Source organism: Chionomys nivalis, chromosome 11 (assembly GCF_950005125.1).
Source record: "Chionomys nivalis chromosome 11, mChiNiv1.1, whole genome shotgun sequence".
NCBI classification, from domain to species: Eukaryota; Metazoa; Chordata; class Mammalia; order Rodentia; family Cricetidae; genus Chionomys; species Chionomys nivalis.
Window position 1 is genome coordinate 996,706 of NC_080096.1, and position 26,579 is coordinate 1,023,284.

The 26,579-nt window shown below is 51.2% G+C and overlaps 1 protein-coding gene across 3 annotated transcripts in view; it reads left to right on the forward strand.

Annotated features, from left to right (window-relative positions):
- The first annotated feature begins 4,912 nt into the window (after positions 1–4,912).
- Prkcz (protein kinase C zeta) overlaps positions 4,913–26,579 on the forward strand; it is a 102,043-nt gene continuing 80,376 nt past the window's right edge. Inside the window, exons 1-4 of one of the 3 annotated variants that reach the window (XM_057783731.1) lie at positions 4,913–5,133; positions 8,790–8,911; positions 9,950–10,039; positions 11,682–11,732. In XM_057783731.1, the coding sequence (XP_057639714.1) occupies positions 5,063–5,133; positions 8,790–8,911; positions 9,950–10,039; positions 11,682–11,732 (334 nt within the window). In that variant the 5' untranslated portion in view covers positions 4,913–5,062. The other 2 variants (XM_057783733.1, XM_057783732.1) reach the window with 2 other exon arrangements.

Sequence of the window (26,579 nt, forward strand, 5' to 3'; positions counted from 1 at the left end):
TTCCAGGGAGGAACCCTTACTTAACTCTCTGGAGGACACCGGTCCTTTCCCTTCTCTATTCGGTTCCTCTGTACTGGCTGGTTTTATGTCAACTTGACACAAGCTGTAGTCACCTGAGGGGAGGGCACCTCAACTGAGAAATTGCCTCCAGAAGATCGGGCTGTGCGCAGGCCTGAAGGATATTTTCTTAATTAGTGAGGTGGGCGGTGCCACCCCTGGGCTGGTTGGTCTGGGTACAGTAAGCAGTTTGAGCAAGCCAGTAAGCAGTACTCCGTGGCCTCTGTAGCAGCTCCTTCCTCCAGGTTCCTTCTCTGTTTGAGTTCCTGACCTGATTGCTTTCAATGATTAACTGTTACAGGGACATGTAAGCAAAATAAACCCTTTCTTTCCCAAGTTTTCTTGATCATGGAGCAATAGAAACCTTCCTTCCATAAGCCGGTCCCAGGAGATGGGAGTGTCCTCACCTACCAAGGCCGTGGGGAAGGGCTTCAGTTGGCTAACCCACCTTCTCTGACACCTAATCTGTAAAAATCTATTTATATTTTTACAACCAGCTGATCCGCTTCATTTGGGAAACAGTCTGTGTGTGTGGCTATGGCAGTACACGGTGTCTGTAGAAGTTTGGGGAACCACAGAAACTGTAGGTTTCTGTAGGAGGTGGGTCGGAAAGGATCTGCCCTCACCTGCCCAGGAAGTCTCCTCTGTCTGCTCCTGGGGTCACCTCCACACCCTACGCACCCTGGAGGGAGTTCTTGAAGCCTGCCATTTTACTACACGGTGCCTGGTGTGGTCTGTTATCTGTGGAAGCTGGTGGTAACCCTGTCCTCCCTTGGCAGACAGAGCCTGTGGCCCGGGGCCCATACGGCCCCAGAAATCCCACTCATTACACTGGGTGTCAGGTGCCTGGAGAGACCACGGGAATACCCAGCAAGAGAGGGGAGTCACTGATGAACATGGGGGCAAACACTGTCATCTACTGCCAGACAACATGCTAACTTCATTCACAGGGGAGACCTGCAGCCTCACAGATTGGGATTCTGACTGTGGGAATTACTGCTGGGACCTGCCCCCTTAGGCCTGGGGGTGCTTTGCTTTGCAAATACCAGCATCAGGAGAGGCAGGCCAGAGGGAGAGATGGGTAGGTACTAGAGAAGCTTTTAGGACCCTGGGGTAACTCTCCTGGCACCCCTGTGGCTGTACAAGCTCCAAGATTGGGACCCTAGAAAACAGAGCCCCTCCAAAAGCTAGCAAGTCCAGCTTTGCCTCACCAGAACCAGAGGCTGCCAGTGACCTCAGTCTCCTCTCCCAGAACCGAGGCTCCCAAAAACACATCCCTGGAGAGGGCCCCTCAGGCTGGAAAAACTCCCAGTGACTCCTGCTATTGTGTCTGGTGGAACTTAGCTGGGGACATGCCCAGTCGCCCATCCTGCCTGCTGGGACAGGACTATGCTGTTTCTTCCAGTGGTCAGCAGGCCAGGGAGGAAATTCAAGAGGTGCCAGCATCCCTCCCCATCAGACTGCCTAGCTCACCAAAGGCATACTTTATTCTTCCCAGTACATCAGGAAGTACCAAAAACACTACAGAGGGCTCCAGATGGCTGCAGGGCTGACTGTGGGACTCTGCAACGGGAGCTGTACTGGTGGCCAGCAGACCTTTCCTAGGGTCATGACGAGTGGAGTGGTCCCGAGGGAGTCAGGACTACTACTTGGGCTCAAGATTTTTGTGCTTGGCCCGGCACCATATGTCACCTCCTGCCCAGTTCCCTTGCGGAGATGGGCACAGATTGCTCACATGGGCATCAAGTGTGCTGGTAGAGACCCGAAGACATGTGGCACCAGCCTGGGCAGGTGTCAGAGAAGGCACTCCTTAGAGCATACGCAAAGGTCCCAAGGCTGTGGGGTGGAAGAGTTGGGGTGAATATTGGGGGGACGATGGCAGCAGAAACGAATGGGTCCCAGATCACGTGAGCCTAGTGGCCCATTTTTCACGGTTTCCATTCAAGAACAAGGGAACAACTGAAGGCTTTTAATTTAAATAATTTATAATAATTTATATATAAATATATATTATAAATTATTTATATAATTTAAATATATATTATATATTTTAATTTAATTTTAATATATGTATATATATATATATATATATATATATATATATATATATATAGCTGTTTTGCCTGCGTGTATGTATGTGTGCCAAGTGTGCTGGTGATCACGGAGACCAGAAGAGGACCTTTGATCCCCTGGAACTGGAGTTTTAGAAGGACGTGGGTGCTAGCAGTCAAACCTGGGTCTTCTGGAAGGGTGACCAGCACTATTTACCATTTGGCCATGTCTCTGGTCTCTGCCAGAGGCTTTTAACTCTGCGCTACAGCCCCATCATGGATCGACTTGTTTGTTTTAAGAACCCGGACACTGAATAACGGTCCCAGCACAGTGAGAGAAGCTAGGCCAAACGGTGGGAGTGAACACAGAAGAGGTCTAGAGTTAGGTTGTGAGAACAGAAGAGGTCTAGAGTTAGGTTGTGAGAACATGTTAGAAGTGAACCTGAGAGAATTAGAGGGGGGTATGTGAGGTCTTGGGGTGGGGGTGGGGCTTTGGCATAGAAGCCTTTGGTGGAAAGGGGTTGGCAGAGGTTGCCCTAGGGACAGGGATGCTGAGGGAACTTTTGGGAGCATGCAGGTAGAAGGAGGGCTGGGAAGATGTGGAGGAACCTGAGGCTTGGTCAGGGCTTGGAAAGCATCTGCTTGAGAAGCCACCAATATCTGAGTTCTGAGAGCCTGGGCACCCAGATTGACAGACATGTGACAGGGCATAGCAGTCCTTAATGAGTCAGGAGGGTCTAGACCAGCTGGGGCCACAGAGGGAGCCCTTGTCTCAAACGAACAAACACAAAAAATGCAATATAAAGGTTGTGTGAGCAGAGGAAGGTGGGCAGAGCTTTGGAGAACAGCACCCAGTGTCTGTCTGTGGCTGTCAAAGGTGAACTGGGCATGGTAGAGCACGCCTTTAATTCCAGCACTTGGGAGGCAGGGGCAGGCAGATAGATAGATCTCTGAGTTTCAGACCAGCCCGATCTACTGAGAGAGCTCCAGGACAGCCAGGGCTACACAGAGAAAGCCTGTCTCAAAAAACAAACAAATAAAAAAAGTAAGAAAAAGTCTGAGCAGCAAAACCCAGTCCAGACCTATCATTTTAGCTACTTGGAAGACTGAGGCACAGACGGTCCAGCGCTGGCCCAGGCGGTTTAGTGAGATGCCGCCTCAAAAATAAATGAATAAAATAAGGGTTGAGGAGCTTCAGTGATGGCTCAGTGGTTGATTCCCATGACCACACAGCACCTCACAACTGTCTGTAACTCCAGTTCCAGGGTGGGCCCAATTCCCATTTCTACAGCTATAAGCTGTGCAAATACTCACGGAGACACATGCTGGCAAACAATCTGCACATACATAAAATAAAGATAAATCTTAAAAAAATAAACAAAAAGTTGAAAGGCAATCAAGGGAGGTAGCTGGTGGCAGAGCACTTGCCTAACAAGTGCAAGGTCCTAGGTTCAGTTCCCAATGCTAAAATAAACCGGTGTCTGAGAGCTCAGAGTGGTCACAGGCATTGGTAATCTCAGCACGAGAGCCTGGGCTGCACAGAGAGAGGCTGGCTCATAACTGTTTTTCAAGTTGAGAACTGACAGTTACATGTATAGCCTTTGAATCGGTAGTGAAAGTGGGGTGAAGCAAGGGTCCTAAAAGAAAGCAGAGATGGGGTGAGGATAAGGACGGTACACAGCTCTGGCAGGCGTCTATACAGAGAAACCATTTAGAGGCTAAAAGGTTTTCTTTTGTTGTTGTTGTTGTTGTTGTTTTAATTATCTGAGACACACCAGGCTGGCCTATGGCTCCAGGTCCTCCTGTCTCAGCTTCCCTAATGCTGGGATCACAGGCGTGCCCCCCCGCCCCCTTATTTTAAGAAGGAAGCTTTTTTTTTTTTTTTTAAAAAAAAAAAAAAAAGCACTTGAAGCCGGGAGGTGGTGGAGCACTCCTTTAATCCCAGCACTCGGATCTCTGAGTTGGAGGCCCTCCTGGTCTACAGAGTGAGTTCCTGGACAGCCAGAGAAATCCCGCCTTGGGAGGTGAGGGTGAGCACTTGAAGTAGACGACCAGCAGGCTGCCAACGGGTATCTTCTAGGGAGAACACAGGATCCAAGATCAGGGCGGCGGCAGGTTGTGTCCCCCCCACCCCCCCGCCCTTCAGGGTCACCCCAGTGCCTGGCACCAAGGAGAACCAGGCTCACGTGTGGAATGTAAAGCGCGGAGGAGTACGAATGCCTTACGATTGTCCAGATCTGTCTGCAGAGAAGCGAGCTAGAGCAGAGGCAGCGAGTGCTGACAGCCTTCCGCTGGCCGGGACGCGGGATGCCGCTGCAGTCGCGGGCTAGAACCGGAGAGTCAGACCAGCTCGCATCGCGACCAGGCGCTCAGCAGCTCGCAGTCTCGGGGACCCCGCGGAGTTCGCACGCCGAGGGCCTGAGAGCGCCGGACAAGTTGCACCTCTAACAAGTTTGCACGGCCCTTCGGCACCACAGCCCCGGGAGACTCAGAAGCGCTGAGCCCGGGGGCCCGACGGTCCCCGGGCTACACTGGTCGCCGCCCGTTGCCGGGCAAAGCAACACCGCGCGCGCTCCCATTGGCCGCAGGTGGCCGCGCTCCGCCCGACAGGTAGTCCGTCCTGCGCGCTCATCATTGGGCCGCGGCCGTGCGGCCCCCCGAGGATTGGCTCAGGTGGTGGCCCTGAGGAGCTCCCATTGGCCACAGGTGCCGCCTGCCCCCGTGGATTGGCCGTCGGGACAGCCAGGTTCCGCCCCTGCCCAGCGCGCCCCCCGCCCCGCGCGCCGCCCAAGTTCCGCGGAGTTGGCGCGGCCGGTGCCGTCGGTCCCGCGCTGCGCGCTCCCTTCCGCGTTCCGCCGTCCGCCCCGCCTGGCAACCCGGCCCTGCGTGGGGGGCCGCTAGCCATGGCCCGAGCGCCCGGGACGCGGCGCTGACGGCGGCCGGCGAAGCGCGCCATGCCCAGCAGGACGGACCCCAAGATGGACGGGAGCGGCGGCCGCGTCCGTCTGAAGGCGCACTACGGCGGGTGAGCGTGCGTGCGGCGCCCGACGGTGGGCAAGGCGGGGCGCGCGGCGGTGCAGCTTCGGGGCCGTCGGAGGCGCCGCGCGCGCGGGAGGCAGGGCGGGGAGGCGGCGGCTGGATCTGCGGCGGCGCCCTTGGAGGTGGCCGGAGGGAAGCCTCGAGGGCCGGGCGCGCTCCGGGTCTCTGGGTCTCTCCGGGACGCGCGCAGCGGGCCGGTGTTGTTGCGCTCCTGGCCCTGGTGGCACGCAGTTGGTCTGGGGTGTTAAGGATAGATTTGTACGTCTAAAAGTTTTCACCAGATTGTGGAAACTTCTGGCACGTTAAAACAAACAAACAACAACAAACCAAGGCTGTTTAAATTGGTCTCGGTTTAAGTGTTAGGGAAACCTTTGAGCCAGGTGAAGGCACCCGCAAGAATGCCTTGGGTTGTAGGAACATAAGGGCACTTTTTGCGGCTTTTGTTTGCGGGACAGGAGAACTTTTTGGAGATGTCCAGAAAGAATACAGCCCTGCCCTCCTTTAAGGACAGGCATGATGAACCCTTCTGTCTCTTCCTTGGAGGTGGTTTTGCGGGGCTGGACTCAGCCCTGAGTCCTGGATTCCACCTTGCTTTCAGGGGAAATGGGGGCATCGGGCACTTGACCGTGGCCAGTATAGCTGCCCGGGAGCATTGAGTGATGGGAAGCGGAGTGATGGCGTCGGTGGTCTGGTGGCTGGTCCACTCAGGCTCGTCTGGAAATCCCATGGTCTTGTTGCCTCGATTGTGTAGACTGAAGGCGGTGGAGGCCCTAACGCTTTGGCGCTTCCAACGGTGCCCTGCCTTCTGGAACTGACCTGGGTACTCCCAGGTCAAGGGTCAAGGGTCACCGCTCTTGGAAAGGAGGAAGGGAGTGGAGTGGAATGCTGGCCCTGTGGCTGAACTGGGCTCTCGGCATTCCTGGGAGTTTTACTAGTGGCTGGTCCCAGCCACAGAGACGAGAAGGGAGAGGTTGGCTTTCCAGCCTCAGGAACTGCCTGGCCCCACAGGTTGTTACGGAAATATGGCCAACTTCTGGTGATCCTGGACTTGCCAGGAAGAAGAAGGGTTTCTGGGGGGGCATGCCTCAGGCCTGGAGTACCCCGTGATTCCGTAGTGAATGTTGATGCAGAGAGACCTTGTCTCCTGCCTGGAACCCCCAAGCTGAGCATGCTCGGGATTGGCCCTTACTAAAGCCAAGGGCCCCTGGGTGGGATGGGGGATCCACCCTTCCCTTAGGGCAGCTTCAGCCGGCACCTTGGGGATCACGGCTCACCTTGGACAGTGCCCCCTGTCCTGGACTTGTCTGTCTTGCCCACTCCTCCCTCCCTTTTGCCCCTGGGGAGCACTTTGGTTACTGGCTCTGTAATTCAACCTGTTGACTCCGGTTTCCTCAGCTGACAAAAGTGGAGCCCCCCCTTTCCTCTTCCTTTCCCTACCTCCCCTCTCTCCCTTTCTCCGCCCCTTCCTGCCCTCTTCCCTTTCTGCTCGCTCTGTCCCCCCCCCCCCATCTCCCCTTAGACCGGGCTCCTTCCCAGCCTTCCTCCCCACTTACCCTGAAATCTGCCATCTGGGTCCCTCTCTAGAGCTTGAGCCCCCCCCCCCCCGCCCCGGACAGTGATGTAAGAAATGCAGATACTGTCTCCCTGTCTCCGCTGTGAAGGTTGTGGGTTGAGGGGGCCTTCTGTCTCGAAAGACAGTGTTCTGGGGGCGTGAGGTTAGACACCGCCCTGAGGGAGGTATTGGAGCCACAGCTGAGAGTCAGAGGTACAGTCCTGTCCTTAGAGTAGTGTAACGTGACGGCCATCTGTCTTCCTGTTGTCCCTTGTCCGTTTGAGGCTTGACATCAGAGTGCTGCCACCCGTGGTCACCTATATTCCAGGGGTGTCAGGCAACACCGTGTTCTCAGGGGGATTACAGGTGAGTCTGACATTCAGAGCCGAGGTGCCTGCTTTTCTGAAGCTTCAGACATCACAGACAGCGGTGATGTCTTCTCTTCTGAGGCTCTCGCCTCAGAACTTCCATGTTGGAGGACCTGCTGTGGCCCTGGAAGATGCAAGAGGCAGAGTCAGGGATGGGTGGTCTTTCCAGGCTGGCCCTAACTTCTGGGAGACACTCTGGCTTAGAGCTGTGTCGTGAGGAAGGCTCACCCTTCTGACTCAGGCGAGATGTGTCCAGGGTGATACAGTTCAGCCTCGTGTGGCACCTCCGAAGCATTGGGGTCTCACAGGAGCAGTCCACGCCTGTCCTCTGGGCACTAAAGGGTGTGGGTGGAGGATGCCATCCAGCTGGGTTCAGGAAGAGATCCAAGAGAGGGATTGCAGACCTGATTTCCAGAGTTCCCATTTCCAAGGCTGGCCAGTGCCATGGGCAGTGTGGGCACTGTGTCAGGGTGACCCCAGGTGACAGGCGCCTGGGGATGGGGGCTTGGATGTTGGAGGCTCTCCATGCCTCAGTTTCTACAGGCTGTGGAGGGTAGGAGCAGGGTCAGTTCCTATGTGGGGCCTGTGAAGGGGCTGGCTGACTGGTCTTGGTAGAAAAGGGGGGGATATCTGGGGGCAGGTCTCTGAAGGCCCTGGATGGCATGTGGGGGGCTGGGTAGGTGCTGGATCCTTGTCATCAGTGGACAAAGACTTTGTTTATAGACAGTTGTGTGACCCAGTTTAGATAACCCAGCGGGGAAGCCAGGGATCAACAGCAACCCTGGCTGGCATTTCTGTTTCAGAGCCGTTCTTTCTTCGCGGATGTGAGGCATGTTTTGCTTTTTACTGCGACTCCAGTGAGGGTGTGGTTCCTGCTTAGTTCCCATAGAAACCTGTTGCCGCTGCCCTTCCTTATAAGGAATATAGGGGAGCCACCTCCTCCCCCTTCTCATTTTCCTCCTCCAGGGCATGTCTCTGAGCCATCTCCTGCTACAGAGATCTGAATCCCATTTGGGAATGAGAAGATTTATCTTTTAAGGCAAGGGCATTCTGAGATTTGAGGTTGCCAAAAAGCATTCCTTTTAGAATTTTCACAGCTACGCCGGGACAGAGGTGGGTCGGGTCCTGCCAAGACGTCCAAGAGCTGCTTTAATTAACTAATTAATTATCCTCCTCTCCCTTTTTTCTGGACAACACACCCTGGTTGTCATCGTCAAGGCTTTGGGGAAAGGCTTGACTATGGTGTTTTATCTAAATGAAGCGAATGGACCTGGGGTTTCGTTTTGTGCCCCATAGGTGCGGTTGCTTGGCCCCCAGGCCTCCACTAGGAGGCGCCATTGGTCACTTAAACTTCGTCCATCCACTCATGGTGGCTGGTTTTGTTTGTTTAAGATGTTATTTTATTTGCATTAGTATTTTGCTATGTATGTCTGTGTGAAGGTGTCACATCTTAGAGTTACAGACAGCTGTGAGCTGCCATGTGGGTGCTGGGAATTGAACCCAGGTCGTCCGGAAGAGCAGTCAGCTGAGCCATCTCTCCAGCCCATGTGGGTCGTTTTAAAAACTGGTCATTGGTTCTGTTTCGTGTTGGGGGCAGGGCTGTCATACTGTCTTTGGGGAAGATTTTTATTTTTCTAGTCGGTAACTTGTTCAACCAAAAGCAGCGTTTGGTCGACTTCAGATGAGCTCTGGTGACAGATACCTCTGTCCTCTTTGTCCCAGGGACATCCTGATCACCAGCGTGGATGCCATGACAACGTTCAAGGACCTCTGTGAGGAAGTGCGAGACATGTGCGGCCTGCACCAGCAGCACCCGCTCACCCTCAAGTGGGTGGACAGCGAAGGTAGCCCCCGTCTCGGGATGGTCAGCCTGAACACCGGGGCTTTGGCTAGGCAGCCTCCCCCAAGTACTGCTGAACTCGCTAGAGCCAACAGTTCCTGAATAGGGTGGCTGCAAACAGGGTAGATAGGACCTGAGGCAGTCGGGGCAGCACTAAAAGCAAGGCAGAAAGGGGGTGTTCCTGCTTCGTGGGGGACTCAGCTCAGCTGCAGGGGAAGCTTTGTGCCCCTCCTGGCCCCCAGCTTACACAGCTCCTTTTCTGACTTGCCTTATCCTGGGGTGTTCTGGCAGCTGCTTGAGGAAGGCCTGGCTCTTCATTTCCTTAGAACAGCAATGGATCTGTTTCCCACCTCCTGATTTCTCTCTCCTCCCCTTCTTTCCCGTCTCTTACTTCCTTTTTTCCCTTCTCCTCTCTCTCTTCTTCCCTTTCTCCTCTTTCTTCTCTCCCTCCTTTCTGCCCCTTCTCCACCTCTCTTGCTTTCTCTGAGTCCCTTTATCCTTGTCTCTATTTCTTCCTTCCTCCTCTTTCCTTCCCACATTCAGACTCATAGAAACCTGGGATGAGACGGGGCGGCGGGGGGAGATCAGGGGAGACTCCTTTTGCACAACTGACTACAGCTGCCAGTTGGAAGCACCGTGGGGCAGGCAGAACACATGGCCTCCCTCATTTCAGCAGAACTGCTGGTACATGGGCTGGTTGTACGCATCTCTATCCATCAAGCCTAGAAGGCAAGGACCTTTTCCTTCACCCAGGCCACCTGGGAGGAAGTTCTAGCTCTTGCTTGCTGCCTACCAGGCTCTTAGAGCTCCCAAGGCTGTGAGTGAACATGACTTCCTTCTGGGGGCTGCTAGGTTCTTACATGGGAAGCTGAGGTCCCACGAGGGGGACGGCTGTTGTGGAGTCTCTCACGCTTGCTCTGTGCTGACCATGAGCAGTGAGACTTTGCCCACCTAGACCTCTGTCTGAAGTGCTGAGTAGCTCAGACCTTTTTGCCTTCATACCTCGGTCGCCTCATTGGTGCCTCTTGCCTCCTCCCCCTAGGCGACCCTTGTACCGTGTCCTCGCAGATGGAGCTGGAGGAGGCCTTCCGCCTGGTGTGTCAGGGCCGGGATGAAGTGCTCATCATCCATGGTGGGTGAGCTGGAGGTCAGACCCTTCGTCTGTCCAGATAAATGACTTGTCATGGTTTGCCTCCCACTGCTGTGGCAAACACCATAACCAAAGCCACGTGGGAGGAAAGGGTTCATTTAGCTTACACATCCTGATCACAGTCCATCTTTGAGAGAAGCCAGGGCAGGAACCTGGAGGCAGGAGCTGAAGCAGACTTACCTACCCAGGAGCAGTACTGCCTACAGTGGACGAGGTCCTCCCACACCAGTCAAGAAGACGGCACACAGACTTGCCTAAGGCCAATCTGATGGAGGCTTTGTCTCAGTCAAAGTTCCCAGATAACCCTGGCTTGTGTCAAGTATACAAAACTAACCGGAACAAAGCCTGAGGGGCTCTCCTCAGCTATGGGGATCTTCGTCTGACTGCCTGATGATTGGGAAGGCAATTGGAGCCTCCCAGTAGAAAACATGATGATGTTCTTATGTGTGAACGGAGGTGGCAACAGAAACATATTAATTATAAACCGTTTGGCCTATAGTTCAGGCGTATTACTAACTAGCTCTTACATCTAAATCAGCCCATTTCTATTAATCTGTTGCCATGTGGCCATGGCTTTTACCCGTCTGCTGGCATGTTGTTCCTTGGGCGCTGCTCACGTCTCTCTCTACTTTGCCCCTCCTCATCCCATTCCTTAGTTTGATTGTTCCACCTAACACTGTCCTGCCTGGCTATTGATCAAACAGCTTTTATTATTCACCAATGAGAACAGTGTATATTTGTAGCATACATAAGCATCCCTTAGCACTTATGTATTTTTAAAAGTAAATTTATGGGATTGAAGAGATAGCTTAGTGGTTAGGAACACTTGTTCTTGCAGAGGACCTGGGTTCTGTTCCCAGCACACACATGGTGGTTAACCAGTGCCTCTTCTGACTTAGGCAGGCTCCCACGTGCACGTGGTACACCCACACTGAATCAGAGACACGCACGTACACATAAAAATAAATTAATTAATTAGAAATATATCGTTTCATGTATTTATCTATCGTGTGCATACATGGGTGCCACAATCCATGTGTCGAGATCAGGGGACAGCTTCCATGAGTTGATTCCTCATGACGTAGGTCCCCTGGATCGGAGCTCAGTTCCTCAGGCTTGATGGTAGGCACCTTACACCCTGAGCCATCATCTGACACACACACTTACGTTCTGCTGGACCTCTTGGCACAGGCTCGTAGACAGACTGAGAACGTTCAAGACAAACTCATGCTGTAGAGTTCATGAATGCCAGCGTGGACAGCTTAGCGAGACTTGGCTTCAAAATAAAAAGTAGAAAGGGCAGAGCCACGGACGCAGACTCAGTGGAAGAGAGCCTACCTAGCGTTCTCAAGACTCCAGGTTCAGTTCTTAGCGCGGCTTTTAAAGGTCAGTTTTCAAGATAATCGCTGTGCTTTCATGAGAACTGCTGGTTTTCCTTTGATAGCTCTGCTCTCCAAAAGCATTTTTTCTCCTGGAACTTACGAGTGGGGTTTGACCACGTGGGCTTTTGAGGTTCTGCTGAGGAAGGTCTTCCAAGAGTGATCTCATGGGCAGGACTTTGCCTGAGAGACGGTGTTAACGGTCCACTGTTACTAACCTTGTTCTTTTCTTTCTTTCTGTCCAGTTTTCCCAAGCATCCCGGAACAGCCAGGCATGCCTTGTCCTGGGGAAGACAGTGAGTGTTCAATTTCCTTTCAATTTTACTTTGTTTTACTTTATGTGATATGATGTTCTGCCGGCTTGTATGTCTGTGAGCCACGTGAGCACCTGGTACCTGCAGAGGCCAGGAGAGGGCGTCGGATCCCCTGAAAGTGGAATCATAGTTATCAGCCCCCATGTGGGCGCTGGGAATCAAACCCAGATTCTCTGCAAGAGCAGCCAGTGCTCTTAACCCCTGAGCCATCCCTCCAGCCTGAGTGCTACATTTTTAAATTTCTAACACGCGACATGTGCTACAGGTATCTGGTTCATTGTATCAGGGCGGTGGGTGGGTGCCTTGTGTGAAGCTGGGGGACCCCAAGTCGTTCACCAAGATGAGAAATCCAACCTCAGCGTGAATGGGACCGTAACCTCGAGAGCTCTTTTCACTTTGGTTGGGCCCCCCGGTTTCCATGGATATGATGCAGCTGACTGGTACTTTGTCGGCAGTTGGGGAGGTGAGGGAAAGAGGTGTGGTCGGCCTGGTTGTCAGGTAGCACAGTAGAAGGTCCACAAAGCGCCCTGGTTTGTCCCATGAGGAAAATGCCCAGGCCAGGACGCCCGGACACTGCTCCTATGTATCTGCTCCATGCAGACCACTCCAGGCCTGGCCTTCCTGTCTTGTGTTGATCTGTTGATTTTTTTTTTTTCCTCCTCTGGTCTGTTGGTTGAAGATGAGGGAAGCAGGTCCCAGGAGTGGCGGGATCCAAGAGGAGCTTGGCCCTTGCCTCTGATTGTGCCCTGGAGGCTGTGCTTGGGTGCTAAGGGGTGACAAGGCTCCTGGAGGTGACAACTCTTGGCTTCCGTGGCCGATGAAGAAGTACCTGAGGTTGCACAACCCAGTGCGATTAGTGAGGCAGGTGCTCAGCTCATGTGTTTTGCCTCCGGTGGGATGGGGAACTGGCCCAGGGCCACAGGGTAGGACAGCAGGTGAGATTATCGGTCAGGCGTATGTGTGTGTGTGTATGGGGTGTTGCCTAAAGAGGCCTTTGACAGACTGGGTGGTGTGGAACCCATGACACGGGACTTTCCAGCCCAAGTCCCAGGTAGCCCGTGCAGAGTCCTTAGGGCAGGTGGCCAGCATGTTGTTTCCTTGTCCTTGTGGAATACTCCCTAATGCTCCAGGACCCTCCCTCTGGGGTGCCCACGTCCCATGGAGGGACAGGCATCTGGGCAGCGTGTGTATGAGTATGTAAAACAGTAACATAAAGCGTGGGCTGGCAAGATGGTTCAGTTCTCGCCTGATGACCTGAGTACAATCCCTGCAGCCCATGGAGACAGTCAGCCCTACTGAGTTGTCGTCTGCCTCCAAACACACAGCGAACATGGTACTCACATCATACGCACATACACGTCACACTGTGGCACACATATACCTGCACTCAGGTACATCATACATGCATATGTATGCTCACACAATGATAACAAAGTTCTAAAATTTAAAAAAAAAAAGGATCAGGAAAAAATGCATAGCTCAACAAACGCCATCTTAAAAAAGAACAAGCTGAAGCAGCCAAGGAGGGAAGATGAGGTCATCCTGTCCACCCCCTCCTTGACCTTCACACTGCGGGTCAGCAGGGACATTTCGGGTAGTGCCTGGCTGTCACCTGGGTGGATTTTTGGCCATGGTAATAAGATTATGTTCATGTGTTCTGCCTTACATCCAGGCGGCCCCTGTAACCACAGGGGCTAAAGGGTTTGTGCTTCTTTCTGTGTCAGCTCTGTGTCAGCTCTGTTCCAGGGTGCAAGCCTGCCGGTTTCCTGTTTGCGTGTAGGTGCTGTAGGGATGGTCTCTCAAGTAGGTGGCCTGTTACCATACAGTTCTGCCATTGGATGTCTAAGAGCTTGGGGTCTCTCTTGAAGTGGAAGCTGAGTGTGACGAGGTGGGTCCGTTTTGTCCTGTGGGCATGCAGAAAATGCGGCTGAGCCTTAAGAAGGGCTGACTGGTCACACGAGTAGGTCCTTGAGATGCTTGCTGGGGTGGCTCAGTCTCAGATAGACACTCAGTTTTGTGAGAACATTCCATGGAACCTTTGCTGAGTACCACAGGAGATGGATGGACGATTGACAAGCCAGGGTCTTCCTCTCGCACTTAGGACTGTCCCTTCCCTGGCTGACTGGTGCACTGGGGTATAGAAAGGCCTTCGTCTCCTTGTGGTCTGGACTGTGTGAAACAATAGGATCCTGACACAGGGTCTCCCACTCTGTGTGCTGATGTTCTGTTTTCCCCAGCGTGTAACCCTTTCCACCTGATATTTGTACCCGTCTTTGACATGCCAAAACCGTGTGACTTCGCTACCCGCAAGAACATTTGTGTTTATAGTTTTGCTGAGGATCAATGAGGAGGGTCCGCATGGTGGGATGTTTGTTTTTTGAGACAGGGTTTCCCTGTGTAGCTTTGGAGCCTCTCCTGGAACTCACTCTGTAGGCCAGGCTGGCCTCAAACTCACAGAGATCTGCCTGCCTCTGCCTTCCGAGTGCTGGGATTAAAGGTGTGCGCCACCCCTGCCAGGCATGCTGGTGGGATGTAAATGACAAGGGTGAATCTCCTTGTGCTTCAGTGTGAGATGGATGGACAGACACATGGGTAGATCACAGCCAGCGGTGGATACCAGTTTGAAAACTTGCAGGACCTGGTTGCCGTGGAACAGGCTTTTAGGGACCGCCAGTCCCCAAATCATGACATAAGAGACTTAATAATTATGAAAACTCATCCTTTGCTTAGGCTTGTTTCCACCCAGCTCTTATAACTTAAGTTTTCTGTTCATCTTCATGCTGTCACGTGTCTCTTGGCTTTCGCCTCTCCTCTTGCATGTTCTGCTTCCTCTGCATCCGGCTGGCAACTCCACCTTTCTCCTTGTCAGAGCTCTCTCTGTCCAGAAGTCCCGCCTAAACTTCCTGCCTAGCTATTGGCTGTCAGCTTTTCATTAAACCAATCACAGTGACACATCTTCACAGTATGAAGGAATATTCCACAACATTTCTAACACAGTAAAACTATATACAATAAGAGCAGTTATCAGTAAGAATTACAGTTACAATGTCCATTTCATTTACATTTGCCAAATTTAGAGAAAATACTCCACTGTCTATCTTATCTTCGTCCACAGTTTTATACCTAAGCCATTTCTTGTCACAAATTGTATTACCATCCTAAAAAATCTTTTAAACATCCTTTTAGATAAACTACTTAAGCTTTTCTGTTTCTCAATCTTATAAACTTTACACCTCTTTTGTCAGTTTCTTTCCTGAATTTGGTAACAAGGAAAACTGTAACTGTCTAGTCTTTGATCCCCACCAGAGACCCGAGAAGGATAAAATATTACTTGAGTAAACAGGAAGTGTAGAGAAAGCAACTTCTAAAACTATAGAAATGAGAGTCACCTGGCTTCCTGGACAGTCACCCAAGATTCCGCTGCAGCATTGGGACATCCATCTGCAGTCTACAGGCCTAGAATGTCTGACAGCTTTTTCTGTGAAGCAGGAGTTTTTGAAGGACTGTCCTACTTGTCCTGGCAAAGTCTGGCAGGTGCTTGCCTTTGTGTCCTGCTTGTCCAGTTTGGACAGCAAACTGTCGGCGGTCAAGGCAACGGGATTTTCTTGCCCAAATAGCTAACTTTTGCCACAGTGAAAGCAAACTTTGTATGGAGGTTCTTTGATGTCCATCATCATTTTTTGAAGTGAATTGGTGCTGCCAGGAGCAGACGTGTCTCACTGTCATGAAAGCCTTGTGTTATTAAAATATTTAAATGCCATATTCTGTAGGTCTTTGAAGTTTTTGAAGATCTCCTGTTATTTAAAATATGTTTCTGTATAACCTTGAAAACATACCTAACATAGCTATAAGTTTGATGTTATAGATAACTATTAACCTGTCTTTTTTTTTATTATCCTAAATAGCTTTCAAGGTCTCAAACTTTACATTATAATCTTAAATGAACTGCATAGGTATAATACTTTAAATAAGAGTAGACACATATATACAAGTATAACTATAACCTTAAATTTGTATCAATATTCATAAATCCAGGGGCTGGAGAGATGCCTCAGAGGTTAAGAGCATTGCCTGCTCTACCAAAGGTCCTGAGTTCAATTCCCAGCAACCACATGGTGGCTCACAACCATCTGTAATGGGGTCTGGTGCCCTCTCTGGCCTGCAGGGATATACGCAGACAAAATATTGCATACATAACAAATAAATAAATATTTAAAAAATATTCATAAATCCATATAAATGCAAAGTATTTGAAACTAGTGCTTATTCAACAATCAATTATCCCATCATTCCTGTACTGTTCCCCCTTTTTCCCTTTAGAAAGAGATCCCTGAATCTAATCTCCTTTGTTTAGCTTTTCTCCTGGCCATGACCACTAACAACTTGTAACCACCGCTCCCAAACAATGACAAACATTCATAACCCATCAAATGACCAAAAGCCATCTATCCCATCTCTTGGGGATGTGGGCATCATATTCTCTAGACTGCTTTCTGTTGTCTGGGGGTGATGACATCTTTGGGGGGCCATGGGAAAACTGAGAACACCAGCCATGACATTTGTTGTCCAGTCTCTGTGCAACGGGGCAGCACAAGGGACCTCTGGTCCTGGCTGGAGCAGTCTGTGAGGCTGGACACGTCTTCACAGTGTAAAGGGATATTCCACAACATTTCCCCGTTTTGTCTAAATAAAGAGAAAAGGTTTGAGTTCTAATATAATAAAACCATATACATTAAGAACAGTTACCAAGTAAGCAATACATTCACAATGTCCGTTCTCAGCAGGTCTCCTCTCCAACCCCTGCACCCTTGGGACTGGTCAGGCTCTAGCTGACTTCTAAACTAACTCTCTGAATTGTAAAGTGCGTAATTAACAGTTACCACGAGGAAGCAAACTGCCTAGCAGCATTTAGAGTTCCCATTGCTCGGCTGCCACCCAAGCCCATTCCAGAATGCACCCCACCCCTCCAGCAGCCACTTGTTGGCTCTAGCTTGGGCCCCTGAGCTGCTTCCTGTTTCTAGGTTTATCTGCTCTGGACATTTCGTATAAAGAGATTCATGTGCTCCGTGGGCTTATGCCCCTCTTTCTATCAGTAGCATCTTGAGGTTCTTCTGTGTTGTAGCATGTCAGCAATCCGTCCCTTTTGTTTGTTTTTAATTTTTAAATTTCTGGCAGAAACACGTTATTAAATTTTTATCTCCAATCTTTTTCTTTTTTCCTTTCCTTTTCTTTTTTTTTTCCCCCTGACATGGCGATCTCAGTGATCCAGGTTGCCTTTGAATTCTTGGATTCAAGCAGTGCTCCTGCCCCAGCTTCTGGAGTAGCTGGGACGGCAGCATCCTTTGCTTGCATTTGAACTGTGCTGTTTTTGTTGGTGAGTGTGAGGATCTGTTTGTATACTCTGGATTTTCATCTCTGGTCAATGTTGATTTCCAAATACTTTCTCTTTCTGTGTGTTGCCTTTTTTTTTTTTTTTTTTTTTGGTTGAAAGTTCCTTTTGACATTCAGTGTTTTAAAGTTTTCTTGGAGTTGACCTATTTTCTCCTCTGTTGCCTGTGCCCTGGAGTGATACCTTTGCTTGAATTTTCTTCTACAGCTTTATAGTTTGAGCCCTAATTGTGTGTGTGTGTGTGTGTGTGTGTGTGCGCGCATGTGTCTGGTGCACCAGTGGAACCATGGCTGATCATGAGATTCAGGGCCCACTGGGACAATGATAAAGACACCCATCTTGGGCTTCTGATTTAACCACATCTACAAATTAGGTCTTACCAGCAAGTTTTAGGGAAAGGGTGTGGGCACGTCACAGTGAGCATGTCAGTGTTCAGACACCCTCAGGTGTTGGCTACATTGAGGTCCATCTGCCCTCTGCTCCTGTAGGTTGGTGGGCTGCTCTGACTTCTTTTCCTGTCCCACTTTGTGGGTGAACTTACACTGTTGTGCTGGAGGCTGTGTGTGACTGGGGTGACAGTGGGGCACCTCTTGGGGTTGGGTCCCTGGGGTTCTGAAGTGGATATCAGATTCATGCAGCTGCTCTCCCCCCTCCCTGAACAGCACGTGCTTCCCAGAGGTCATCATAACTGTGGGCCAACAGCAGGCTTGGGCAGATGACACCTTGACAGGGGTGTGGTCGCCAAAGGAAGCCGAAGTGGGAACCTGTTCAGGGAACAGCCTGGAGCTCTTGGGGCGTGCTGTGTGTAACCCGAAGGTGCTGGGACCAGATTGGGGGGGGGCTCAGTAGGAGGGCAGCGGCCTGGTCTTCAGAAGGCTTTGGTTCCATCCCTAGTATTGGAGAGAGGACAAGAAAATGAATTTGTGTGACATTCATGTGGCTACCACCTTATTGGCTACCATACACGCAGTGTGACTGTGCAGGTAGGGGAAGTGTGTAGTGCCTCAGTTTCCCCCCTCTAAGCGAGGCCTGTGAAACTCATGACCTTTAGAAGGGTACGTGCCTATGTTCCCCGCATTTGGGAGGTAAGCTCCCAAGTGTCCTCTAATGAGTTTGAGGCTGGCCTTGACTAGTCGAAACCCTGTCTCAGAAAAACAAAACATTCGAGACCAGCCTGGTCTATAAGAGCTAGTTCCAGGACAGGCTCCAAAAAACCACAGAGAAACCCTGTCTCGAAAAAACTAAAAAACAAACAAACAAACAAAAAAAAAAACAAAGAGCCATAAAAACAAAGGCTTCACTGGAATACGTTCAGGGAGGCCAATTCTCTGATAGTCCGCTGTACCTACCAGGGGTGATCAGGTGCAAACATGAGTTCCCGACCCAATTAAACCTTTGCCTGGTCCTTCCCTTGTCCTGGAGATTGGGAGGAAGTGAGCCAGGCTCAGGGTGGGAGCTGGCAGGTAAACCAAGGTAGATCTTGGTAGACTATTGCCCTGAGCAAACATGCAGAATCTCCTCCAATCCCGCACGACTGGCGAGTATTTATAGGTAGGCCTATTGTTTCGTTAAAAATCTCCTTTCATTCAGACTTGTCTCAAATTATTTGCGACAAATTGGGAAAGCTACTTTTGCTCTTAAAATAGGCTCCTAACAAAATTAGCCACCAAGCCATGCAGCCTGCATTTTCTAGTTTTTTTGCAAAGCTGGATATTTTGGGCTGGACTGGAGGAGAGAGATTGGCCAGACAGTGTTTGATGTGGTGCTAATTTTTATGTTAGGCACATTTTTTTTTCTTGTTGAGGTCCCTCATGGATGTCATGGTTCAGTTATTGTATGATTTTATAATCTTAGTCAAGGGCTTGCCAGGTTTCTAGCACAGGGCCAGGAACTAAGTGGGCTCTGTGGTCTGTGCAGCCTCTGTCTTAACCAACAGCTCCTCTCATTGTACTGTACCTCAGTGAGTGTCCCAATAAAACTTTCACAGACACCAAAGTCTATTTCAGATATGGTCATGATTTTTAAAATATTATTATCTTATTTAACCAATTAAAAATATAAGGTTTTGGGGGTTTTGTTTTGTTTTTTGTTTGTTTGCATTTTTAAGGGCTGGGAATTTAGCCCACAGCTTCATACAGAATAGGCAAGCGTTGTCCCACTGAACGACACCCACAACCCCAGGCCGGCTCTCTATTTGCAATCCTCCTCCTGCCTTAGCCTCTCAAGTGGTAGAATTGCAGGTCTGCCACCACCACAACTGCCTCAAGAGTCATTCGTACCCTGCTTGGCTGGAGCACCAGGTGCCGTGCTCTGCCTTGCCTTGTTTGTAGAAGAGGGGCCTTGAGTACCGTGTTTATAAGTTTCCCCTTTTCTGAAGAGCCTGTGCACAGCTGGTCAGCTGCCAAAAGAGGGAAGCTTTGTCCCTGGAGGCGTGGCTTCCCTCTCTCCAGGGTCTGACTGAGGAGCTGGATCTGAACCCAGAGCTCAGGCAAACAAACACAGACCTGTGAGCCGATGCCTTTGTGCTGCAGACGTGGCATAGCCAGCAGGTTGGGGTGGGCCAGCCCCGAGGAGGGGGTCCTCGTGGGAAGGCATAGGGTCAAGCGGTCCATCACTGACTCCCAGTCTGTCTGGGGCACCAGGTTGGCTGTAGCCCGGCAAGGCACAGCACCGTGTGTTAGGTCCCACATCGTTACACTGTATGATGGATCACCCCCTTACCTTGGCCTCCGTGAGGGTGGTACCAGGCCAGCGAGATTCGCTCAGATCCCTGAGAAAACTCTTTCCCGTTCCTACGTGGAGGGTAACAGTCACTGTTACCCTCCATGTGGTGGGGTCCATGTAATGGTTGCACCTACAATATGCAAAGGCCGTTTGACCTAGGAGTTGGCCTGCATTGAATGGGGCCGTAGTCCTCTCATACTGGGCACTGGAGAGCCCTTCAGTGCTTGGGACCCTTGGGCTTGTGTGTGGAGTCCATCTGATTGCATATCATAGGCCATTGTTATGCCTGGAGTTGCTGCACCCAGAATCCCAGCCTGGTACTGATCGGGAGGACCCTAGCCACCTGGGGTATTTCCCCAGATGTGGCATTTTTAAAGACTGCTAAGTACAAGCCCTCCTTGGCTGGGCTCTGGCTGGCTCTCCTCCTGTCCGGCAGGCTCAGCACAGAGACGCTTGTTTTCGTGTGACGTCAGCTCCTCCGTATCCATGCCGTGTTTTAGTTTGTGCCTCAGCTGCCGGCTGTAGCTTCCCAGGGGAGCCGGGTACCACCCGGGCCTGGAGACATGAGGAGGCAGAGATGTGAGAGGCAGGGAGCAGGACAGCCAACCTTGTATTAGATGTCTGCTCCTCCGGCAGTAGCCCACCCTGCCTTTTGTCGATCTGGAGACCCACCCCGCCTATTGTCGGTCCAGGAGGCCAGGGTCGCAGCATCGGCTCCTTAAAGGGACGGAAGATGCCTCCTTGCACGCCCACCTTCGGTAGAGCATAAAGAATCCTGTGCTGGGGAGGCTGCCGAGAAAGCCGGTAAGTAACACACGGCTCTCCTGTGGGTTTTCCACCAGGCCCAAGGTGGTGGCGTTGCAGGCCTCACGGATGCGGTGGTCGGGGCCGCAGAGCTCAAGTCAATGCTTCAGGTCTCATCTTGGCTCTGCCACAGCCTGCGTGTTGCACAGATGTTCCAGCACCGAGTTGACCAGGGCATGGATGCTGCCGCAGCATCTCGCAGCGGCGGTGATGTCGGGGGAAGCACGCCGAGAGGCTGTTGTCTTCCCTGGTGACAGGTTTTCAGAAAAATAAGCCATATAGTGAAGCATGCCAAGCTGCCTGTGCAGCTGACGGGAATGCGAGGGAAGGAGATGGTGCACGAGTGTACGTGCTGGAGGCCTGGGGTGGGCAGAGCTGCTGCAGAGCCCTTCGAGGTCCCCGGGAAGCCTCTCCCCTCACTTAGCCTAGCCCTGGGGAGCCTCCGGCAACTGGGCAGTGTGTTGCTGTGACTGGGATTTTGCAGCCAGGAATCTGTGTCGTGGTCGGAGGGAACATGCATCTCCGCTGCTTCCTCCTCTCCCTGCATTGCTGCTAGCGGCTGGATTAGTGGGACCACAATGGTGAGGTCTGGTCTCCCGCCTGGCACTCAAACAACCAGCACCTGTTTCCATAAACAAGCACATCTCTGGCTGGTCGGCTTACAGGGGCGAGCCTGCCCTGCCTTTCTGAGTGGTGGCTGTGCATGGGCAGCAGCCTCGCGCTGGAGTCTGGGTGACTAGAAAGGGACTGACGTGCACCCGGGTTCTCGGATGTCGGTAGGCAGTGCGGCCTTGGCGCCCCGTTTTCTGCCCTGAGATGGTTGGAGGTAGATTGAGATGGGTCTGAGGACTGTTCGGGGATTGAGGGTGAGGGGCATGCATGGGAATGGGGATGCTTTTCTGACGACCATTTTGCAAGGGTTTTTGCTTTTTTGTTTTTTGTTTTTTTGTTTTTTTTAAAACAAAAACAACTACCAGCTTCCCCTACCAAGCTGGCAGGGGCTTTGGGGCCTGGAGAACCAGGTTGTCCAAAGGTATCACTCCCTCGCTCCCTCGTTTGGAGTGTGCAGAGAGACATCCCCCCCCCCTCCATGGGGGGGTGTATAGACTGCCCTTCCCCCAGGCATGGGCTGTTCCATGCAACCAGAATGGGTCTCAAGGGTGGCTTGTTTGTTTTGGGTCCTAGAATTATCAAATGTGGCCTGTGGATGGGTTTGAGACAAGAACGGCAACAGGGGTGCTTGCTTGCTTGCTAGGGAGGAGAAACGAGCTGTGTCATAGTTCTCTGGGATGCATGGGTGTTGTGGCCTCTTTCTGTTTGCCAGACAGCTTGCTTGCGGTGCGTAGCCAACTTGAACCCTCAGCAAGTGGACAGGTAGCCAGGGCTTCCAGACTGGCACTGGGGCTTGAGGTCATCTCTGTGGTAGGTTTTGGCCCAGTGCTCCTTGGTAGTTTCACAGAAACACGGTCAGGGACAGCTCCCAGGAACCAACGGGCCCCCTCCCTGGCAAGCCATCCCCTATGGATGCTGGCGGAACACAGAGTGGGTCGTGGCTATGTTGTTACCGGTGTTTGTGTCCTGACCAAGTCTGCATGGAGACCACCTTCTTGTCTGAGCATCATCGGCTTCCAGCGGACCCCTTTCCCCGTCTCTGTAAAGTTCAGAGGCACCGGCAGTTATGTAAGAACTTAGCTGTGAGCTCCGTTCCTGCCTCCTAGACCTCGTCCCTGAGCCTCAGACTATGCTACCCTGCAGCACTTGCTGGCCTGCCTGTCATTCCTGTCATGCAGGTCAGAGTGTCCATGGGGTCCCCGGAGCTCCTGTCGTTTCATTCCAAGAGCTGCAGGTAGGTGCCCCAGTAGCTTCATGCCTCCGGCTGGGGTGTAGGAACCATTGGAGTTGGCCGTGGGGCCAGTGAATGTTCTTGCAAGTTTTCCCACATCGTGTTGTCTAATCTCTGATACGTCTGTGGAGTGTTCTGGGCACTGCAAATGAGCCAAGGTCTGACCACAAGGAGACTGTCCAGGGGTTTGGGCTCCAAACTGTCCTAATATAGAGTGGTTGTTGTTCCCTTTGCTGACCTGGATCTGTTGTGAGGATGTTACTGAGCAGGGACCATCTTGGGTGAGGGGAACACCTCTGAGTAGGCTGTTTCATGGGGCAGTATCTGAAGAACCAAGACTATTTCATTTTTGAACTTGTTCTGTGGTGCTCCAAGGCATTGATGGTTCTGGCATCGTCTTGTTCACTTACGGCCTCTTGCTGTCTCATGCCACAGGGCCTTTGCTTGTGCTGTGTCCTCCCTTCCTGGTGGGAGAAATGGTACTCGGGCCGTCGTTCCCACAAATTCACTCCTAGCAAAGTCGAGAACCTCGAGGAGTGCAGCTCTCAGCTAAGGGGTCATGCAGGGAGCAGGCTCGGGTGTGTTGCTTTTAGAAGGGTCAGAAAAGCCTTGTCCAAAGTGAGCTGTCTCAGTCTGTCACTTCTTCAACAACCTGGCATCCCCCTGCCCCAGTATGTTTGGACACCGTGTTTTATTTTTAGGACTACCCTAAATATGTGGAGTAGGGCACCTCGTTATGGCAAGCTGCCTTCCTGCTTCTGTCTCTGAGGCCTCTGCAGAACCTGCCAGATTCCACCCCTCTCAAGGTGGCCACGGGGAACCAGGTGCCCGTTTGAACAGAGAGACAGGTGTGTGACAGGGAGAGACGGTCTCCAGTGTGACAGCAGAGCGTTTCCGTTGCACACAGTGTCAGGAGGCTGCCTCTGTTTCATGTTTGTTTCTTTATTGTTTTGTTTTTATGGTGTGGGGGGTTTGAATGTGTCTGATCTTGTGTGTATGTGTGTATGCATGTATGCACGCGTGCATGTGTGTGAGTGTGCGTGCGCGCATGTGTGCGTGTATGTGTGTGAATGCGTGTTTGTGTACACATGTGTACTAGTGTGTGCACGCGTGTGCATGAGTGTGTGCGCACGCGCGAGTGTGTGTGTGTGTGGAGACCAGAACCAACATCAGGTGTTTTCTCTTTTCACCTTCTCTTACTGAACCTAGAACTCATCAGTTTATCTAGACCGCTGGCCACAGCACTCTGGAGACCTACCTGCCTCTGCCTCCCCAGCAGTAGACTTGTTCCAGAATCTTGGGTAACCAGGAATCCAGATTCGGATCCCTGTGCTCTCATGATGAGGACTTTACCAACTGAATCATCTCCTTTTTAAACGTCTCTTTTACTGGAGGTTCTGAAAAGTCTGGTTTCCAACAAGATGGAGCCACCGTATGCTGGCAAGCAATGAAGGATCGGAGTGGGATACGGGCTGCCAGTGCCTACCTCTGGCTGTCCTGGTCACGGTCCCTGACCACTGCCTCACCTGCTCTGCTATAAAATAGGTTCATGGTGGGCAGAGCCTGTGTCTCGTCCTGGTCAGAAAGCTGTCCTGGCGAATGCTTGCTTGTTTATAAACTCAGCATTGTGCATTATTTTTGCTCAGTTTTTAGTTTTGTTTTGTTTTTGAAAGACAAGGTCTCACTGTGTATTCCTGGCCTATCTACTTACTCAGTATGAAGACCAGGCAGGCCTCAAACTCACTTCTGTCTCCTGGGCGCTGGGTTTGAAGGTATATATCAGCGTGCTTGGCTGTAACTAAATGTTTATATTGAGCTTTTCTGTTTTACTGCTATGGATGGAAGGGGCCAGGGCCCCGTTTCTCTCAACCTAGCCTGACTCTTATTTCTTCTTGGGATTATTTCCACCATGGCAGTTTCTTTTTGACTTTTATTTCCAAGTTTTTCCTTAACACATCTGTGCGGTTATTTATAGACTTTTTAATCTGAGCTGGTTCTCGTTTGCTGCCCTCCTTGGACCTGTCTCTGCCCCTCCCCCAATATGGTTGCGGTTTTTGTTTTTTTGTTAAAGATTGCATGTGCCCCGAATGGATGCAGCATCCAGGGATATCAGAAGAGGGCATCAAGTCCCCTGAAATTACAGATAAAGACAGTTGTGAGAGACCATGTGGGTGCTGGGAACCAAACACAGGCCTGCAAGAATTAAGCAAGCACTCCTAACTGTTGAACCATCTCTCGCTCCCCTGTTTACCGTTTAATCCTGCATGCTCTTAGCCATACAGTCACTTTCCCACTTCCAGGAAACTTTTAGTCTTCCTTGGAGCATTCTTGATTTGTCTCCCAGAGGTTTGGTTTGGTTTGGTTTGGACAGGGTCTCATGCTTCCCAGGTTGGGTTCAAGCTGGATCTCTGCCAGCTGAGCTACATCCTAGCTTTTCTCGGCTTTTAAATTTTTAAAATTTATGTGTGTGTGTGTGCAAGATAATGCATATGATTCGGTGTGGGGGTGAGTGTGCCGTGGCCGGTGTGGAAGGCAACTTTTTGAAGTCAGTTCTTTCTATTTTTTTGTGTAGTTCAATTTTATTTTTTGCTACTTGTAATGAAGAATACTTCAGGCCAGTACTGTGGTTTCTCAATGCTGCTTCTAAGAGAAAAAGGAGATAAAGTCCTCTCTCAACTATGGTGATGGGTCTGCCTCAGTTTCTCAGCCTCTAGGAACTGGCACTTTGTCCAGTCACTTGCCCTGGCAGGGTTAGCACGTGAGGTTAGCAGCATTCCTTTCTTTGCACATGTGTGCTAAAGAAGGGTTCTTTCCTGTATTTTTATTTATTGTTTTATTGTTGCCTGGTTAGGCTTTATTTTAGTGGTGGTCATTTTGGTTTGCTTGTTCCGCCTTCTTTTCTTAAATTCTCCTCTCGTGTATTATGTCCCATCCACCTTTCCCCAGCACTCAGAAGGCAGAGGTGGGTAGATCTTCGTGAGTTCCAGGCCAGCCTGGTCTACAGAGCAAGTTCTGTCTACTTTTGACGTGGGGTGTGGGACTCAGACTCAGGTCTTGACCACTGAGGCATCTCGTCAGACCACTTTCAGCGTTTTTGAGGAATTCTGTCTTCCCAGCCGTGAAGCCTTCCTTCCGTGCTCCAGTTCTCGGACACTGCCACTCCCCTCGTGCCTGTTTCAGGACCTTCTGTGTCCAACACAGAAATGCCGCCCCCTCTCCTGCTGGCCCTCTTGATCCAGCCTGCCTGCTTTTCCTTTGGCATCAGTGCTCGTAGGTATAAGATGTGTTTGTGATGACTCTCATGTTAGCTTCTGGCTTCTAAAGTCGGGCATTTTGGAGGGTGTGTGCATGTGTGTATGGTGTAGGTGTGTGTGTGCGTGCACTCACACATGTGTTCATGTATGTGTGTGTGTGTTTCTCCTTAAGGATCTTAGTATCTTTTTACTTGTCTGTGTGTTCTCAAGTTTCCTGTTAACGTCCCCTGATGTAGGGCTTTTAGGTCTCCTGTACTAGGAACTTTGTGGGAGGACACACATGCTGTTTGAATGTGAGATGCTTCGCTTCCTAGTTGTGTTTTCTTGCGTGACTGACTTCCTTTCTGCTGTCTTTAGGAGTTCCCTCTGGTCACTGGTTGGGCCTCCTAGATTGGTCCTCAAGTCTTCCCTGTCTCCTATCTGTGTTTCTCTCTTCCAGAGACCACCAGGTCTTCTTGTCCAAACTATCCCTTAGCTCCTTAAATGCTACCCCACCCCTCCTCAGGTATTTGTAGAATCTTGATACAGGCCCCGGGCTGCCCTGGTACTTACTGTGTGAGCCAGGCTGGCCTCAGACTTTAAATAGTCCACCTGCCTCAGTCTCCCCAGTGCTGGGCTGGTCACCGCTCCTAGCCCCTTCTTACCCTTTTAACTTTCAAGAGATCTTTGCTGTTCTCTGATTGTCTTCTTTAAAACTGTGTCCATCTTCTGAGCTTGGTTAGCATGCAGGTGTTCTGAGTTTAACCCCCAGCACCCCAGGAGACTGAGTATCATGATGCATATCTTTAATAGGAGTATTTGGGAGGGGAAGGATC